Below are 20,202 nucleotides of genomic sequence, written 5' to 3' on the forward strand. Positions count from 1 at the left end.
TGGGTGTACACTGACGATCCAGGAAGGAGATCTGTTTGTTTACAAACGGTCGCGAAAACTAAAATCCTAACCGGGGCCGACCATCACGGCATAGTGTCGCCGTGAAGACAAGCTGATCTCGGCCTCCTCTGCGTTATTTGCACCTTATTTCGAGATAAAGCCGTTTTTATGTTTCAGTATAGAATAGGAGTCAATGGATAATGGCCGCTCTCGGTTGCTTCTGGCTGCGTTGCGTCATGACGTATGCAGTTTTTTCTTTCACCAGCACCCGTAGCAAGCGTCTGAGATGCGGGTTACCATGGAAACCTTATCTCGTCTGTGAACGTGTTTGGCTACCAAGAGCAGCCAAACTGTTAATGAACTGGTGGGTGTGGCCACATAAAAACCAAATTTTAACTCTTTCTGTATACGTTTTTCCTCTTCTTCCTCCTAGTATAATCATAATACCTGATAATCTTGGTTTGGAGGGGGGGAATCATGGCACCCCATCTTTAACACTCGCGTTCCTCCACGGTATCAGTCTGGACTTCAGCCCATAGGGAGCGAGTATGACGGCCGGACTACACCAAAAAATGCGCACATACGTGCGTACTGTCCGTGAAGACGCTCGCGTATGCGTAAACGCTCCAGGCTACACCAAGGAGGGAGTATATGTGAGGAAGACCAGATAGTCTGTGTACAAAACGCATACGCGTGCTTAAAAAATAGAACCGATCCTATTTTTAGGGAATGCGTATCCGTGGTTCGTGCTATCCGTACGCCTGGTGTAGCCGGCTGAATTGATATACATTGGATCTATCCAAAACGCGCATACGCTCTCACGCCCCGCGTACGCACGCATACGCACTGACGCGCGCAAAACGGCTTGGTGTAGCCCGGCCGTGAGAAAACTGAAAATGACCGGGCCAATCAGTGACTGTGTTTCAATTGAACAGTGTAACACAGTCACTGATTGGCACACTCATTTTATACTGTACATCGGCTTTTTTCAAATAGCCAATCTACAGGCTCACAGGGTGTCTCGATGCGACGCGCTGTGAGCTCGTAGATCGGCTATTTTAGAAAAAAGAAAGATTTTGAAAAATGCTTTGTATGACACTTCATTTGTAAACGGCTGAGAAATAGTTGTTTTAAATGTATCTCGCTGAAACAGCTGCCGATGCCTGCGTCACTGTCTTCGTCGAATTCTGGATCGCTGCTGGACAGGAAGCAGCAGAACGGGGTGAAGGCCTCTTCCTCCTCATCTTTGTCATCGTCCAGGTCGCACAAGAGACTCTCAGGTGAGTGACCCCCCCCAAACATACCTGTAAAAGGACCAGTAAGACTCCCTAAATCGGGAGATAAGCGACCGTCAGGTCACATAAACAAACTTTAGAAGGCAATGGTAGCCAATCAGGAGGGAATATGGGAAATGGGACAGATCCATGTTGATGACATGACTTTAGAGATACTGTGTATCGCTTTGCGTGATTTTAGGGCAAAATCTGTTGGAGCAGTGTCCAAAAATGTGTTTTTAAAAAATCGGCCAGATGGTGGCGCTAGATAGGACAGATGCATTTTGATGACATGACCGTAGAGATACTGTGTACCGCTTTGCGTGATTTTAGGGCCAAATCTGTAGGAGCCAGAGCATGTGAGCGGAGCGGAGTGGGCCGTTTTTGACGTGAGCGTGAGCGAGCGACTTTTCAAATGGGTCTCAGCGGCTTTGGAGCGAGGATTTTCCTCCACTCCGTGGAGCGCCGACCTCCTCCGCTCCAAGCCAACCCTGTTGGGGCCGCGCGCCGCATGTTTCCAACAAAACAGTGCCGTACTAGTGGCAGTGCAGTGCAGCCATGTCGGACCGCGGAGAGGAGAACAGACAGAGAATTCCCTTTATCATGATTTCACTCAAGTCAAATGTATGTATATCATCCACACACGTAGGTTATGTTTATAATAAATAGCCTACCTTGGGTCAGTTAAGTCAATGGATACGATTTGAATCAAGTGAGACTGATTTGGCTGAATGAAAAACACACGCCACGAGTCGCCTCCCTCGGTTGTGGTGATTAATCAATAACCAACTGGATTTAATATTGCCTGTCTTATTAAAAAATACAATGCCTTAGATTAGATGGCGTCTTTTGTAACAGGCATTTGTGTTGGGAACACGTCTTGTTGTGGCAAAGCAAAGGAGAAAGTGTTTTGCATATGGTAGCAAAATACTTTTTTTTAATTTTGGCTGCTGGCTCTGGTTGACGACCCTGAGCGGAGCGTGGAGCGTGCGCGGAGCGAGAAATGCGAAAATCAAGGTGAGCGGCGGAGCGGCGGTGAGCGGAGCGGCCCGGTGGCCGACCAGAGAGACGAGCGAGCGGGACAAGAGCCCTCTGGAGCGCGGAGCGGCTTTCGTTCCCGCTCCGCTCCGCTCACATGCTCTGGTAGGAGCAGTGTCCAAAAATGTGTTTTGCAAGAATCGGCCTCATGGTGGCACTAGAAGAGGGCCATGTGAGAAATGAGGGGTGGAGGTTGTGGTTTGGCAGCCAAGGAAGGAGTGTGTGTGTGTGTGTGTGTGTGTGTGTGTGTGTGTGTGTGTGTGTGCATGGATCGGGGCAACGGTGGCGGAGATATGAGTAGGGGGAAAAGTGTGACGTGTGACTGACAGACAGTCGGTGGAGGTTTTGATAGTAACTGCGACCTGACGGTCGCAATAAAGGGAAGTCTGTGCTGACAGAAAGAAAACTGTGGTTCTCAACCTGATAGCCGTGGCGTGTTTTTCCAGTAACGTAGCCGTGTACGGAGGTTTCTGTGCACTGGCAACATTTGACACACAGGAGCTCCAACGAAATGTCATTTCCAGCAGCACCTTTAAGTTATTTCTAGAGTTAGAGCCACAAGTGCGAGACATCATCTTTACGTTCTACGGATCCAAGTACGCCTCTTGTCTCAAACTACTGGATGAAGTGAAGGACAACCTTCTACTGGACATTTATCTGGCTCCTCATGTTGGAACACTGTACACACAGATCAGCAAGTGGGCCCCCAAATAACTGGCAAAAAAAACACTATGATTTTAATGATGCTCTAACCTCGATATTAAAAAGTGATACCAGTAAATAAGAACTCAAAGTGTACTACGTTTGTTCCATTCCTCCAAGGTGGAACACAATCGATTGATTGATCATTAACCCATTTAGGCCTGAACACATTATGACGCAATATTTTATGCTTTAAATATAAAAAAAATAGCAGATATACAAGCTCACAGCGCGGCACTTTGAAAAATCGTGAAAATTAGAATTTTGACCCGATTCTATAAGTGTCTTTTGAATCCTTCTAAGATTTTTGGAAAAAACCTATGTTTCTATGTCAGCAATCTGGCCAGCCATCGTCAAAGAAAAGGTCCTTTTCACTTAACTGGAGCTCAGTTAGTCTGTTCTTGAGAGACTACTATGTCAGTGGTTCTCAAACCTTTTCATGTGAAGGACCCCCAAAATGATATTTATTTGGCCACGGACCCCCATTTCAAAATATCTAGTTCCAGGGACCACCCAGAAGCAAAATTTGAGTTACAAACGTTCGCTTTGAAAATACATATATTCAAAGATTTGCACACATTTTCATGACTTTAAAAAAAATAGCAGATAGCAGATATACAAGCTCACAGCGCAGCACCGAGTGCCGCGCTGCGAGCTTGTATATCTGCTATTTTTCACTGGTTAAAGCATTCAATAATTCTAGGCCTAAATGGGTTAAAGCAAACTCATGCTCTGAAAATTAAGTGGTCAGATGGGTGGGCCGGGAATGCTTTCAATATTTTCAAGTGGGCCCTGATCCAGAAGAGGTTGAGAACCGCTGCTCTGAAATCAAACTAAAATCAAAGGAGCCGCGCGGTATGCTTTGGAGAACAGTCGACAGTAATGTCAAGTTCACAGTGAGTCATGGTCAGCGGGCTAAACGTGCCAGACCACCAGTATGGTCCTTATTTAAAAGGAGAAATCAAATGCCACAACGGAGGCGTTTTCCTCCCACTCCACTCCATAATTTGAATGATCTTTTAAATAATCACGATAGCAGTGAGAGTGCAGGGTTTATGGATGTTTGATGAGCCTTGGTCTCCGGGGGCGAGAGAGCAAATCTCATCTGGTCAAGAGTTTTAAAAGCCCATACTCACAGTCACTGCCATAAATCACACGTGATCTTTTTCCCCATTAGCTTTACACTATAAAACTAATAAGCTAATACTAGTTTCTCATGTGCACATGCACTCATGTAGATGTGCACACACACACACACACACTCACTGAGGCCGACAGACTGCCACCCACGTGGTGTGTGTCACGGCATAAACATGCAGGCATGCACTTGCACTGTCATACCACACACTTCATACAGACGCGGGCAATTACAGGCAATCACGCCTCATGAACACGTGTGTGCATCCCCACACGTGCGCTCACACGGAGAAGTAATAACACTTCATGTAGGTGTGCCTGTCTCTTTCACACACACACACACATACACACACACACACACACACACACACACACACACACACACACACTCAGGCACGCACACACTCACGTGCTCACACTAACGCACATGCATTCCACTCAGGCACACAGTAAGAAAACACACACACACACACACGCACACACGCGCGCGCGCGCACACACACACACACACACATGCACACACTTGCTGAGCAGCTCTTATCTGTGCAGTGTTTGGACGGGTTCCAGCGCTGAGTGTTTGGCTACAGTCTCTCTCTCTCTCTCTCTCTCTCTCTCTCTCTCTCTCTCTCTCACTGTCTCTCACACTCAACCTCTCCGTCCGTTTCCCCCTTCTTTCGTCTACCTCTCCCTCTGACCCTATCTTCCTCACTTTTGTCATCCTTACCTCTTTCTGTCTTTCTCTCTGTCCCTTACTGTCTTTCTCTGTCATTGTTTATTTGTATTTATTTGATTAACCCTACGTACATTGTTACCTGGGGTCCCCCAGGGCTCTGTACCAGCTCTCCAAATCTACCGTACCTAAAATAGGCGCTCTACAAGTCTCGGAACGTGACTCCTCGATGGACGCTGTGGGGCTTATACCCATCTCTGGGAATTGAGTGTCAAACTTTTATTTCCAACGCGGCTGAGTGATGAAATTGATTGATTGATTGATTGAAGATTTTATTAGAAGGTTGCATAGGGAAAAGTACAGTATCATGACAGTACAAATCACTGGTACAAGGCCAATTAAAAGGAGATCCTAGTAAGCTTTTCAACTTATTTACACAGGAGCTGAATAGACGGGTTTCTTGTTTACAAACATTGAGACTAAATGCACAGCTGACTGTATCATGTAATCAATTCCGTCCAATCCCCAAACCTGTTGTTTTGGGGAGCGCTGGTTTCATTGGCTAATTTTGGTACCGACCCTGCGCACGCATCTATTTCTTATCAGTGTAACGTGGACCAGAAACCCGTCTATGTTTGACCTGTTGACCTGCTGTGCTGCTGAGTCTGTCTGGACGTCTCACAGAAATACATTCTCTCTCCTCCCCTTCCTCTTGTGGGCTTGACTTGGTCTCTCTGCAGTGATGGGAGCCAGTAGTAGTAATAGAGTTATTACTACAAAACATTCATTAACCACTGAAGGCCTATACTTTGGCTATTTGAAAAGCCGATCTACTGTACAAGCATCACAACGTGTCACTTTGAATTCCTTGTAACCAGGGCTCGAAATTGCGACCATTTTGGTCGCAAATGCGCCTAAAATGTAATCTGTGCCACCTAAAATTATGATTGGGAGCACCCGTGCGACTACAAATAATTGCTGTGATGCGACCAAACGTCCGGTAGAGTGGACAAAAACGTGCGCACCCTGCCACCGGAGAAAACAAACGTATGTCCTCCCTGAGCCTCAGTAGCTGCTAATCTATTACGGTTGTAAATATTCGTAAGAAATTGACATGCCAACACAAAAAACCTGATCAGTGTGCATTGTCCACATTTGAAGTGAGTAGGCTCTTGTAATTTAATATAATGGCATAGCCTACACCTTCATAAATCATGTTATATTTACATTGCAATTATATTATAGCTACTACGAATGTGAATTATACTATCCATATTAAAAAAAATCACACCCGTGTGAAGTGGAGCTGTGTGTGTGTGTGTGTGTGTGTGTGTGTGTGTGTGTGTGTGTGTGTGTGTGTGTGTGTGTGTGTGTGTGTGTGTGTGTGTGTGTGTGTGTGTGTGTGTGTGTGTGTGTGTGTGTGTGTGTGTGTGTGTGTGTGTGTGTGTGGATCATGTGTACCGATTTTTGTGACATTTGAAGAAAATATGTAGGAAAAGGAGCAAAAAGTGTGTTTTGGAGAAAATTCAAGATGGCGGAAAATCTATCATGGCGCAAATAGGCGTGGCCTATATGGGGAGATGCGTCATGACCCAAGGAATCCAGGGAAAAAATATTTTTAATTTTCCGACCTACGGTTCAAGAGTTACAGGCCAAAACGTAAAGTGGGGTGTTATGGCGCCACCATGCGGCCAAATGACACAATTATTTTTTATTTAATCCTTGAAATCATTATGAACCTCCTCTCCAAGTCTTGAAACTCTAGCCCCTATGGTTTGCGAGAGACAAATAATTGAATGTGAGTTTTTGCGATTCCCATTATAAGTCAATGGGGAAAATTAATTCACTAATAAATTAATATCAATTAAACTATAGAACCTTTCTCTTAGAAAAGTAATAGCCCACGATTCCCGAGTAAGCCGGTCGATTTGACATATGGCGCGAGTGTGTGGTGGCAAAACTGTGGGACTAGTGGCGTGCCGAAGTTTAGGAAGTTCAGGCTACATACACACACACAGACAGACACACACACAGACACACAGACCCACACGGCCACGTATAGGGAGCCTGTGCTTCACACAGCTCCAACAACTTGGACGGCAGTCGACTTTCAGATCAACTATCTCACTATGGACTTCCCTGCCAAGCGACTTTAATCGACTTTTATATAAAAGCATTGTTTAAGCTTTTATTTGGTTAATAGACGGAGCGAAATGTTTAGCTTACCTTCGGATGGTATCAACACGTAAACCGTGAAAAAAAAGGATACGATTATGACGTCACTGCTAAACCAGGCCTTCCTGTTTACATTAGCCTCTGCTAGCCGCTAGGCTCAATGCAAACCATCCGACCCTTACGCAGCTTCACTAGGTCGGATTTTGATTCGGAAACTTTCTGTGTGGCATCGGTATACGTTCCGGTGCCCATACCGATGGTGGTTTTAGACGATCAAGCACGAATTAAACAGTATTGAGCTCAGATGGCGGCCCGCAGGGCTCCCATTGTGAGTCAATGGGGAGCGATGTCACTAGCCCATCCTTGAATCTTGCTTTTTACATGGGGGCTTCTACAGTCTATGCTTTTAGTGTTACGATGGCTCACTCTAGTGGTCATTTTGTGGTATGGTATATCATCTTGGCTTTGAAAATAATGTAATCATGATGATAAAATATAGCTATTTCCTGGCGTTATAAGCGCACATTCATATTTTAATTTGGCTGGCAATGGGTTAAAGGAGCTATAGTCAACTTTTTCTTGAAAAACGGATGCTAAAATAAAAATAATGTTTCGAAAATATTTTATAAAAAATAAGCTTCATATATGTGTTTCTATTCAAAAATGACCACAAAAAGCGTAAAATAATGATAAAATAATCATTTTGGCCATTGTCAGACCGACACTTTGTTTACATTCTAGTCTATAGACTAGGATGTAAACAAAGTGTCGGCCCTACAATGAAAAAGTTGACTATAACTCCTTTAAGTAAAGAAATTGAGTACCTTTTCTGCCACTGTCTCTCTGCAGCCATCTCTCGCTCCCTCCCTCCCTCCCTCCCTCTGTCCGTCTATCCATCCCTCTCTCTGTCCCTCCCTCTCTCCTTCGGCCCAGCCCCCCCTCTATCTCTCCCCTCCTCTATTCTGTCCATATGTTGTTTGTGCTGCGTTCCTGTGTTCTGTCATGCTGCGTTCCAAGTCGCTGATTTACACTCTTAATTCATGAGCTCCCTCTGCCAAGAGCTGCTTCGCTTTATAAGAATCCTCTACACCTCCTCCCCCAGTTCTCTGTCTCTGTCTGTCTGTCTGTCTGTCTCTGTCTGTCTCTCTCTCTCTCTCTCTCTCTCTCTCTCTCTCTCTCTCCCTATGTATGTCTATCTCTCCCTCTACCTCTCTCTCTTACTAGAGGCAGCTGTCTGTTTTTCTTTCTCTCTATCTCCTCTCTCTCTCTTTTCCTGGTCCATTATGGTTTTCCTCCGTTCCCTCTCTCTTAGATTTCCTGGAAATAAAATAAATATATACCGGTATATACATTTCTTCTCTTCCTTTTTCATTCCCCTCTTGGATTTGTACACCCATTATTTTTGTGTCATGCTCGCTACGACGCTGCCTCCTCAGCTCAGGTGTTAGTTTGTTTGTGCGTGAATCTTTGTGCGTCTTCTTCATGTGTGTGTTGGCGTTTTGTGCATTGGTGGTGTGCGGCTGTGCGTGTGTCTCATTTGTGCGTGTCCTTCCTCCTGCCTGCCTGCCAGCCCTCCCGTCTGTTGTGCGGCTCAAATCATTCACTCGGTGTACACACACACACACACACACACACACACACACACACACACACACACACACACACACACACACATGCAAAGATTGCAGGGTTTAAACCAAACAGCAGCCTGTTGTCAATAACAGTGGTTACACTGACCTGTTGACTGGAGGCTGTCCACTGTTGCCACGGAGCTCTGAGGCCACGCCCCCATCCTCCCGGGCTCCAGGAAGTGTTCTATACAGTCAGTGGTGGAAAAAGTACTCAAATGTTTTACTTAAGTAAAAGTAAGCAATTTACCCCGAGTGAGAGGACATTATGCTCTGATAATGTCCTGTGTGAGGGGGTGATCGGACGAGGCGAAGCCGAGTCCGATAACACCCTCACACAGGACATTATCAGAGCATAATGTCCGACCCCGAGTGGTAAATAGCTTTTCTACCACTTTTTCCCTTATACATGAAAGAAAACACATAGTTGTAACTTGCAAGGATCTTAAGTTACAATCATTATTGCCTATAAAACTTCCGCGAGACAGCAGATAGTTCCACCAACAACATCTTCTACTCACCAACAGATGGCGCCAACTCCATACTAATCCATGCGTCTAGCTTACAGCTAAGCTAACGTCAGTTAGAAGTACCGTTCCGGCCGTAAATAGAGGCTGTTCGCTTCCAGAAAGGCATAGGTTCAGAGAAAAGGGGCTTTAAAGTTGGCGGATTGCATTGGATCCAAATAAATCGGCGACTATAGCATGCACGTTAGTAAACATAGGACCGTTGCCACGGTCATTTGTTGGTTGGGGGAAAGGTGTCCGACTACCTCCTGAAGTCCCCGGATGTACACTGAGGCGCATTGATCTCGGACAAGTCCTCACACAACTTTGCGGCAGTTGTTCTGTCATAACCTCCGGAATTTAGCCAATCAGAATCCAGTATTTGAACACGTGACTCGAAAAAGTGGTAGAAGTATCAATATACTCCAATGCAGAAACACTCTGTTACAAGTAAAAGTCCGGAATTCGAAATTAACTTGAATAAACGTTTAAAAGTGTTGGCATCAAAATGTACTTAAAGTACCAAAAGTAATAATACAAAATGTTTTAAAATAGCATAATATCTCCAAGCTCAAAACGCGATGAGACGCGTTGTGAGCTTGTAGATTGTCTATTTTCATATAGCCTTGGTATAAAATAGGGCTAAAGTGGATTCATTTATGTTTTATAATGTAATCATTTATGTCTGCCCAGTAACTAGTAACTAAAGTTTTCAAATAAACGTAGTGGAGTAAAAGTACAATATTTGGATCCGAGATGTAGTGGAGTAGAAGTAAAAGTATTGGAAATTGGAAATACTCAAGTAAGGTACAAATACCGCAAAATTGTACTTAAGTACAGTACTTAGGTAAATCTACTGAGTTACTTTACACCACTGTATACAGTTGACAGTCAGCTGGCTCACCACTAGATGGCCACCCTAGTCACACCATCCAGGCTGTTTTTCTTTTTCAGGGGTTCCTTTTTTTACGGCACCCCCTTTTTCTCCCCGATGTATTTCTCATGCCAATTTATTCCTTCCCACACACATTTGTGTGTTGTCGCTGCAGTTGTATCCTAATGCCGCACCCGCCTGCGAGGAGCCCCCACCGGGACCACATAGAGCCTTCGCTTGATTAAATTAATTACAGTAAATGCTGTTAACCCTTTCAGTGCCCAGAATCACCACTAGAGGGCGCCCAATGGCCATAGAATCCACCATAGACATACACTGTATACAGTGTTGGGCAGTAACGAATTACTAATAATATATTACTGTAATATTATTACTTTATCCAGTAACAAGTAAGGTAAGGTATTACTCTGCCAGAAACGGTAATATGTTCACCAGCGCCCACACCCTAGTTGGGGTCGGCGATAGGGCCTTTCTGTGTGGAGTTTGCATGTTCTCCCCGTGTCTCCTAGGGTTGATACCCTCACAAAAACATGCAGTAATCCTGGTCTCAATAATGCCTCTCCCTCGCCGGCCGGGGCGCCTGATGGAGGGGAAAGGAACTGGTTGGAATAGCGTGTTCCTTCCACGCGCTACGTCCATCCCGGGGAAATCCCCCCTGTCAGGTGAAAAGAAACAACTTGGACTACCCATGCATGAAGGAAGCATGAGGTCAGTCCGTTGTCTCCCCAGGCGTGGCAGAGGGAGTGCAGAGCCCAGGATTACATAGGCAATTGGCACTGGGTGAAAAAATGGGTTGCAAAATCGTGGGATAAAAATTATAAGAGAAAAAAAAAAGAAACGGTAATATGTAACGCTTTACTCTGCCAAAAAAACACCTTGTTACTCGTTACTCGTGCCTGGCTGGCAGGAGAGGAGAGCAGCGCTTGCAGCTGCTTAATTGACGGTCGTTAACTTCTTTTGAAGTTCTCTGAGAGCCTAGGTCAACTTGACACAGTGGCGCAGCGTAGAGAGAGAGAGAGAGAGAGAGAGAGAGAGAGAGAGAGAGAGAGAGAGAGAGAGAGAGAGAGAGAGAGAGAGAGAGAGAGAGAGAGAGAGAGAGACCTCCTCTTCTCATTTACTCACAACGACACAACGACACAAGCTCCCGTATCTCACACACAGGGAGAAGTAGTTTCTCTTCATCTCCGTGGTGCTGGATTGTTTTCAAACGTACAGATACTCCTAATAAAGTAGGCTGCTTTCTGACTCCCTTTATTCTGAGGGAAAGACCATACAGAGCCTAGGGTCAAAATTACTGAGAGTTTTAAATGTCTTGTAAATGCACTGATCACAGCTGTCAAATAAAGCTTGTTTGGCTGATTGGAGACTTATTTTTCCAATAAATTGGATTATGTTCTAAAAGGAGCTGGCTAAACAGATTGTGTCGTTGTACCCTACATCTCTTCTTTTGCGGGGTAAAAAAAAAAAAAAAAGTAATATAACTTTATATATTATATATTACTCTTGATTCCAAGTAATAAGTAATATAATATTATTACTTTTTCCAAGAAGTAATAAGTAATATGTAACGATTACTCTCTAAGTAATATTGCCCAACACTGGCTGTATATGCACAAGCCGTGCGCAGCCATGACACGCCTGAACACTTTCCTTTGTGCATGAACAGGAACAGGATGAAGTTAGCTTGAAGTTAGCTATTGGCTACCAAGCATTTTAGAAGCCCTATTTTCGTGATTAAACCGTGATTAAACCTTGCACACCTCATGGATATGCATGGAACAGAGAAAATGAGCTCTAAAGATCCTGGATTGCATTGGAGTGGATGGGAAATATCGGCGGTGCGACGCTCTCACGGGCCGTGTAAACTTTAAAAAGCCGAACTAGTTCGGGATCGGCACCCCGAACGTTAATAAGGTCCAAATAAAGCCGAACTAGTTCGGGATCGGCACAATAAGAGTTAAAAAGTCCTTAAATTGTCACTTTAGAAATGTGCAGATACCCTCTATACACTTAAACTTTATTTTGGTTTGTTTACTGTTGAGTGACAAAACAATGTTTCACATTAAGGTAATCATCTGGGGACCCCCAAAATAATTTGGGGACCCACTTGGGGGTCCCGACCCACAGGTTGAGAACCACTGCTATTTAGCAATGATTACTATCAGAAGATAGCGCTTCAACCTTTCAACACATTTTTTCTTTTTCTTTTTTTAACAGAATATTGGGCACTGTTAGCTGATTATTTGATTTAAATCAATGCTTTTTTTTAAATAATCAGTTAAATCACTTAGTTTGATTAACTGTTGCAACCCTAGATTTTGTTGTTGACTTGTCTTGAAACGTACAGAGAAAAAAAAAACAATGACATTCCCTCACATAGAGTCTATTTTCTGTCTAGACTGAGGCAAACCGATAAATCTTGAGTGTTTGTTTGGCCAATAAACTCAGACCTCTCCTGCCTGGCCTGCCTGCTGTAAACGGTCAACATTGATTAGGATCTGCGTGTGTGAAGTAACAGAGTAGTTTGTGCACACTCTGAGTACACACTCAGAGTTACTGTAAATCTAAGATGTTGTGGTGTACACTGTGGTTCCAGACATGAAAATGGTTGCATTTGGGGGTTTGTGGCCTAATGCAGTTGTTCCCAACCCTTTTTCATATCAATGACTCTAATGTATTCGTCATCAGAGCCATGGGCCATATTTGTCTATAGGTGGATTTCGATCAGAATTCCATGCAATTGATGTGAGAGATTCTATAACATGCAAACTATAATCAAAACTAGAAGCAGTGCTCTTCCAAACACAGGTCTCCGCTAGGTCAGGTACTGTAGGTCAGTGTTTCTCAATCTTTTTTGGCTTGAGTACCCCCTTTCCCTGATTTCTGAATCCAAGTACCCCCTTTACCCAGCAACAAAATAAAACTTATAAACCTGCAATTATAGTATACATAAATAGTGGTATATGACGCTATATAATATTAAGCACCCCATCCAAAGAATATAAAATCAAACGGTTTTCATGTCAATAACTTCCCAGCCATCCCAGTTGCCTGGTACCATGTTATTTGGGTTAGCAACTCAGGCTCATATCAAGTTTCTCCATGTGTCATCATTAAAGATAACAGTACATGTTTTATTTTACCCTCCTCATTCAATTGTAGTCAATTATTTAACTATGAACAATATTGATTGATTAATAATTTATACCTCTATTCTTCTTTTTGGGGTAATTTTCTTGAGTAGTACCTTCGCGTACCCCTACACGTACCCCCATTTGAGAAACACTGATCTAACATTCTCACAAAACAGTTGTTGCCCAGAGACCAGATAAAAGTAAGAAACTAATTATTGAAGGAAAATAAAGAATATATGAATGCTTGGATATGTGCTTTCACCACCAACACATGCTGGCTTATTGGTGTACTTGATCTGCTTTGAGAAGTTAGCAAACAATACAAATAAATAACAGTAAAAAAGTCATATTGAAAGACCAGAAAAAAAGCACAAATGAATATATAAAGCAAACATCTTTTTGTGGCTCCAAACATATTTTTAATACGTTTTTTGGCCAAAAAAATCCTCTTTTGATCATAAAGTTTGCCTTCCCCTTACCCCAACTCTCTTCACCAACTCTTTTCACCAAAAATAGCAGATCTACAAGCTCACAACAACGCATCCCAACGTTATGACGCGTTTTTTATTTATTTATTCATTTTGGTGAACCCTGAATAGGGATGCTGGGGTTAAAACTTCAAGTACAGTATAAAGTTAATTTCAGTCAGTTCTGATGGAAACAGATATTTCTCCGTGACATAACCTGCCGTATCTCAGGTGGAAAGATGTACATATTTACCTAGTGTAATATGATATAGGAGTCTAATACTTAACAGTGTAATTCAGGGGTGCCGTGGATGAAAAGGTTATTTGCCAGGGTGCCCTGAGTCAAGACAGTTTGAAAACCCCTGCTCTGTAGGTTATTGCGGCCTCCTGGTGGCTCTATAATAGGCCAATGTGAAAAGGGTGGCATGTCTTCTTCGCCAATCTTGGGCCTTTCACGGCAATCGGACGCTGCATGCATTATTTGAGGCTTTGTGTTCCAAAGATGTGTTTAGCAAAGGTCTACCTGCTGCTGCCGGTGGCACTATAACAGGCCAATGTGAAAAGGGTGACATTTTTCCTTGACCTAGTGGGAATATGTGTGTCAAATGTCAAGGAAATCACAAGCTGCATTTATGATTTGAGGCATTTTGTTCAAAAGCCGACCAATCCTCCAAAGTTTGGAACATAAGTTAGCCTCCTGGTGGCGCAATAAAAGGCAAATGTGAAAACTGCAGGGCAAAGGTTTTTCCTTAGCCTCTAGGGAGTGCGCATAGAAGGTTTTCCACTGATCGATGGAGTTAAAGGTAAAACTACAAATTGGCCTGTTATAGCGCCACCATGAGGCTGATTTGAACATTTTTACGTGGTATTATTTTCTTCCTCTGCCTATTAGGAACGTGCTTGCCCAATTTCTCCAAAATTACACGCTGTGTTCATGATTTGAGGGGTTTTGTTCAAAACGGAGCGATCCTGCACATTTTGGAAGCCAATTGTAGCCAATAAGGATGGAATGGAATATGGACAATCGGACAGATCTATGTTGATCACATGACTGTAGAGATACTGCGTATTTGCATGTTTTCTTGGACAAAATCTGTAGGAGTAGTGTACAAAAATATGTTTTGCAAGCATCGGCCTCATCGCTAGAACAGAGAACTGTGGGGCAGAGGTTCTGAATTGGCATCCAGGGAGTGCGTGTGGACACACGGACGGACAGACAGACAGGGGTGAAAACATACTCTCGCCATGCCTTTCGGCCTGGCTGAGACAATAACAATTCTTTTACATTCTCATAAGTAACGGTGATGGTTAAATAATCAATGCATTGTGTGTGTGTGTGTGTGTGTGTGTGTGTGTGTGTGTGTGTGTGTGTGTGTGTGTGTGTGTGTGTGTGTGTGTGTGTGTGTGTGTGTGTGTGTGTGTGTGTGTGTGTGTGTGTGTGTGTGTGTGTGCAGGCAGGGTGTTTGATCCTGACAAGCACTGTGGAGTCCAGGATCCTGAGAGCAAACGACCCTGCACACGTTCTCTCACATGCAAGGTAACACACACACACACACACACACACACACACACACACACACACACACACACACTGAGCTGTGTAGTTAATAAGTGGTAGTGTGGTGGTGTTTAAGCATTAGGAGGAGTATCCATGACAGAGTAATTACAGAGGTAGGGTTGGTTCAGTGTGCTGGCCTTTAATCACGCCACCTGCTTATTATGTCATAAAAAATACGTGTCAACATATTCATTTTGCTTGGAGCGGGCGGTGGCATTAATAACTATTCCACTATCTCCGAATGCTATACTGTATAGCAGGGATGGGCAACTTTGATGATGGCGAGGGCCACTATATTTCCACCTTCACTCCAGAGGGCCACATTGCATATTGCCAAGTCCTACTTTGTCATTCTAGTATCGCATACAATAGAAGCAAAAATAGCCGATCTACAAGCTCAAAACGCATCGCAGCGCGATGCGTTTTGAGCTTGTAGATTGGCTATTTTTGCTTCTTTTGAATTGGAATCCTGAATTCTTTTTTGTTATTTCTTAATTGGAATCCTGAAATGTAACATTTGGATTTAATTTCAAACGCTGTTAATTATATGCTCATGTTAACTTTATGAACTTAAATACGAATACATTGAAAATAAAAAAATAACATTTTAGTACTACTATACTAGTCATTAAGCTACTAAGATAGACTGATGGAATTAAAGCAGGTCATGTTTGGAATTGTAACAGCTGAAATCAATAATATATCAGTATTCTGATATTAACCTGTGGGCCGCATTAAGTAAAGGTGGGGGCCGCCCGCATGTGGCCCCCGGGCCGCCAGTTGCCCATGTATGCTGTATAGAGTCTGGAACTACATGTATACGCCTCCCAAAAGCCAAGAAAGGTAACAGTCATCTCTTGGTCATTTCTGTTCGCAAAAATACATGTTAATGTATCTTTAAAATATATTTTAGAATTTACATTTAGACTAATTTGATTATCCGTAGGACACATTTCTTCCAACTGCAAAGACGAAGGCGGGGGGTAATGCAAGATATCCACTTTGTCTTTTTTTATTGATTATTATTATTATTATTATTATTATTATTGACCTGCTCGGGAGATAATCAAATACACAATTAACAAAAATGCATTTGCAAAACCGCCAGAAGAGTGTAACACAATCTTTAATGACTTGAACCCCAGTATCCATATTCTGGCGGGTGCGGGCATTAGCCAAAAATAGCCGATCTACAAGCTCACACGTCAGATCAGTTATAGACCGATTTCCTGAGCGATACCCTGCGCCGCCGCCATTAGCTACGGTGTAAACAGTTCTGTAAAGAAACTTGTAGCCTACATTTACTTAACCCATTTAGGCCTAGGATTATTGACCGCTTTAACTATTGAAAAATAGCTATAGATATACAATAGCTATAGATATACAAGCTCACAGCGCGGCACCGAGTGCCGTGCTGCGAGCTTGTAGATCTGCTTTTTTTTTTTTTTTTTTTTTTATTCTAAATTTTTATCCCACAATTTTGTAACCCATTTTTTCACCCAGTGCTAGTGTTGTAGTACTCGAGTCAATGACTCGTCTCGAGTCAGGACTCGAGTCCAAATTTTCACTGACTCGGTCTCGTCTCGGTCTCGCCCTTAATTTGACTTGGACTCGTCTCGGTCTCGGTCTAATTTGACTTGGACTCGCCCCCCACGAGTCCACTCGAGTCAAGTCACTACAATGCAATGGAATAAATGTTATATCCATATGAGGAGCGCATTCACGTTAACATTAAGAGAGCTGCCTTGTTAAGTAACGGAGCATTCTGACGCGCATCTGATAGGCACACAGTAGCATGCACACACACACACACACACACACACACACACACACACACACACACACACACACACACACACACACACACACACGTAGAGCCCCCCGCTCAGCACAGCAGCAAGCATCTAATCTTCCCAGAAGTTATTTTTTTCGCCAAACAGACAACAGCACAACAGTCCACTTTCCTCTTACCTGCAGGATATCCTTGTGTCCCCAAATAAATAAGTCCTAACAGCTTCCAAACACAAGCCTTTGTGATCATGTGTAGTTTAATCCACCTGCACAGCTGGTAATTTACGTCTTTTTGTATTTCCAGGTGTAGTCTATTACTCGTTAAGCAAGCCTCGTCCGAAAGTTTTAAAGTGCACTGATCAACAGAGAGAAGTGTAACATTGTAAGTCCCTGTAGAGAGGTTAAAACGAATCAAAACAACTTGAAGCAGTGACATGGGGTATTGTTTTGCCTTGTATATACTTGAAAGGCATCAGACTAATGACATAGGGTAGCCTACATTTCTCACCTTAAACGATGAAATGCAGACAGGCACGTACTACTGCTATGTGTTTGAATGGGAAACCTTATTTATTTATTTTAGCTTTTAGTCAAAATAAAATATTAAGATAAGAGTTTGTTTGAAAAACGTTTTGCAAAAATCATGCATGCTCTATTTCAATGCAACTATAACAGCAATGTTTAAAAATGTTATAGATTACAATAGTAGACATAATTCTTTTTTAAATAATATTATTTTTGTCATCACTTGGCCTTTTGGTGCATGGGCATCAATATTATATCCATATCATGATATTAGACTGGATAGTCCTAATTATCGTCTGAGATTTGGGATATTGTACTGCAGTATATGCCAAGTCTTATTTGTACACTAAAGTACTTGTTCTCTGCCTGGGAGAAAATGTAATTGTAGCAACTCAAATGTCTAGTTCTTAGACAGAAAATTGGTATGGGAAAAAAACTACCTCTCCAAAAAACTCCCTCAAACCTAAACCACAGCATTGACAGCAACCAAAGGTAATTTGGGGAGACCTATTGATTTAATTTGAAGACAAGCCATTAATTTGAAAGGTATTGGTAGGAAACACCAGACAGGTGAATGCACATGAACTGGGGGTTCTTGCATTGTGTGTGTGTGTGTGTGTGTGTGTGTGTGTGTGTGTGTGTGTGTGTGTGTGTGTGTGTGTGCGTGTGCGTGTGCGTGTGCGTGTGTGTGTGTCCGGAAAAAAAGAAAATATATATATATTGTTTTCTGCAGCCTACCTATCAAAAAAAAAAAAAAAAGAAAACTGGACTCGGCTCGGTCTCGCCTACCATTGGTCTCGGACTCGACTCGGACTTGCCTCCCATTGGTCTCGGACTCGACTCGGACTCGACCCCCTCCCAGGGGCTCTTGACTCGGACTCGACTCGGACTCGAACCCCATATGACTTGGACTTGACTTGGACTCGCTTTAGGTGGACTCGACTACAACACTACCCAGTGCCAATTGCCTATGTAATCCTGGGCTCTGATCTCCCTCTGCCGCGCCTGGGGAGACAACGGACTGACCTCATGCTTCCTTCTATGCATGAGGAGTCCAAGTTGCTTCTTTTCACCTGACAGTGGAGATTTCCCTGGTTTGGACGTAGCGCGTGGAAGGAACACGTTATTCCAACCAGTTCCTTTCCCCTCCATCAGGAGCCCCGGCTGGCCAGGGGGAGGCATTATTGAGACCAGGATTACGTGCATGTTTTTGTGAGGGTATCAACCCTAGGAGACACGGGGAGAACATGCAAACTCCACACAGAAAGGCCCTATCGCCAACCCCACCTAGGGTGTGGGCGCTGATGACGCGGAGGGAGGAACACGCCGCCAGCGCCCACAGTGTCCCCCGGCGGGAATCGAACCCAGGACCTTCTAGCTGTGAGGCGAATCGCTAACCACTGCGCCACCATGCCCCCAAGATCTGCTATTTTTGAAAAATCATGATTTTTCTTTGCAAGTCTTTGAATATATCTATTTAAATGCAAACATTTGTAACTCAAATATTTGCTTCTGAGGGGTCCCTGGAACAACATATTTTGAGATGGGGGACCGCGGCCAAATACCTGTAATTTTGGGGGTCCTTGACGTGAAAAAGTTTGAGAACCACTGATTTAGAGGAAGGATTTAGAAGTCGGGTCAAAGATCGGGTCAAAGATATTCAAAGACTTGCACACATTTTCACGATTTTTCAAAAATAGCAGATCTACAAGCTCGCAGCGTGGCACTCGGTGCCGCGCTGTGAGCTTGTATATCTGCTATTTTTCTAAAGTTAAAGCCTACAATAATGGTTAAAGTGGTTAAAATCTAACGCGACTCAGGCGCGTTCCAGGTATTTGAGAGTTAAGTACTGTAACTACAATTTTGATTATTTGTACTTTACTTGAGTATTTCCCACTTTCAATAATTTTACTTCTACTCCACCACTGGCTGCAGCAATGGCGGCGGCGCTCTCTACAGGGGAGCGCTCAGGAAGACGGTCCATAGATAGGCTTGTAGATCGGCTATTTTTGGTTTGATGTCGACGGAAAAAACGTCCAAGTACAGTATGTAACTCAAATCCCGTTCACTAAGACTTGAGGTTTTAATCTCCCATTCTCATCTTTGTATCTCTGCTATTATACTGTAGTTTGGTATTAAAGAATGGAATATTGGATGCTTGCGCCGTGATTTATGGACTTCCTTGTAACACTGTGGCCTATTTGTGTTTATGTCGACCTCGGCTATAAATCAGCGGGGTCAGTTTCCATAGCGATATTCACACTATGTGTCCCATCTTGCACGCCGCCTTTCCCCTTATGCCTACACTACACTACATTTTTTTGTACTATTTTGAAAACAAATAAGGGTAATAATAATTGTGAAAATAGCAGATTTACATAGACACATTGTTAGCCTGCAGATTGGCTATTTGAATATACTGTATATGTTTTTCCAAATAGTAAATAAATAGCAAATATTCAAAGATTTGGACACATTTTCATGATTTTTTTTAATAGCTATAGTATAAAGCAGGGATCTTCAATGTTTTCAGGCCAAGGACCCCTTAGATGAGACAGAGATACCTTTTCATAGATTCCATATAGTTTCATCGTTTGACAGCACAATCATCAGTGTATTTTGGAATAAGGTCAATTTGTGTTTAACCACTTGAACTGTCAATACTTAGGCCTAATAAACTTGACCTTTCACTCTGTGAAAGG

General features: G+C 43.2%; 1 protein-coding gene across 2 annotated transcripts in view; it reads left to right on the forward strand.

Annotated features, from left to right (window-relative positions):
* Window positions 1-20,202, forward strand: part of atxn7l1 (ataxin 7-like 1) — a 92,775-nt gene that overhangs the window by 46,542 nt on the left and 26,031 nt on the right. For both annotated transcript variants that reach the window (XM_080754752.1, XM_080754753.1), the window contains 2 exons: window positions 1,154-1,280; window positions 15,081-15,163. In XM_080754752.1, coding sequence (XP_080610878.1) covers window positions 1,154-1,280; window positions 15,081-15,163 — 210 coding nt within the window. The remainder of the gene's footprint in view (window positions 1-1,153; window positions 1,281-15,080; window positions 15,164-20,202) is intronic.

This window comes from Nannobrachium achirus (genome assembly GCF_963921795.1).
Source record: "Nannobrachium achirus genome assembly, chromosome: 23".
NCBI classification, from domain to species: Eukaryota; Metazoa; Chordata; class Actinopteri; order Myctophiformes; family Myctophidae; genus Nannobrachium; species Nannobrachium achirus.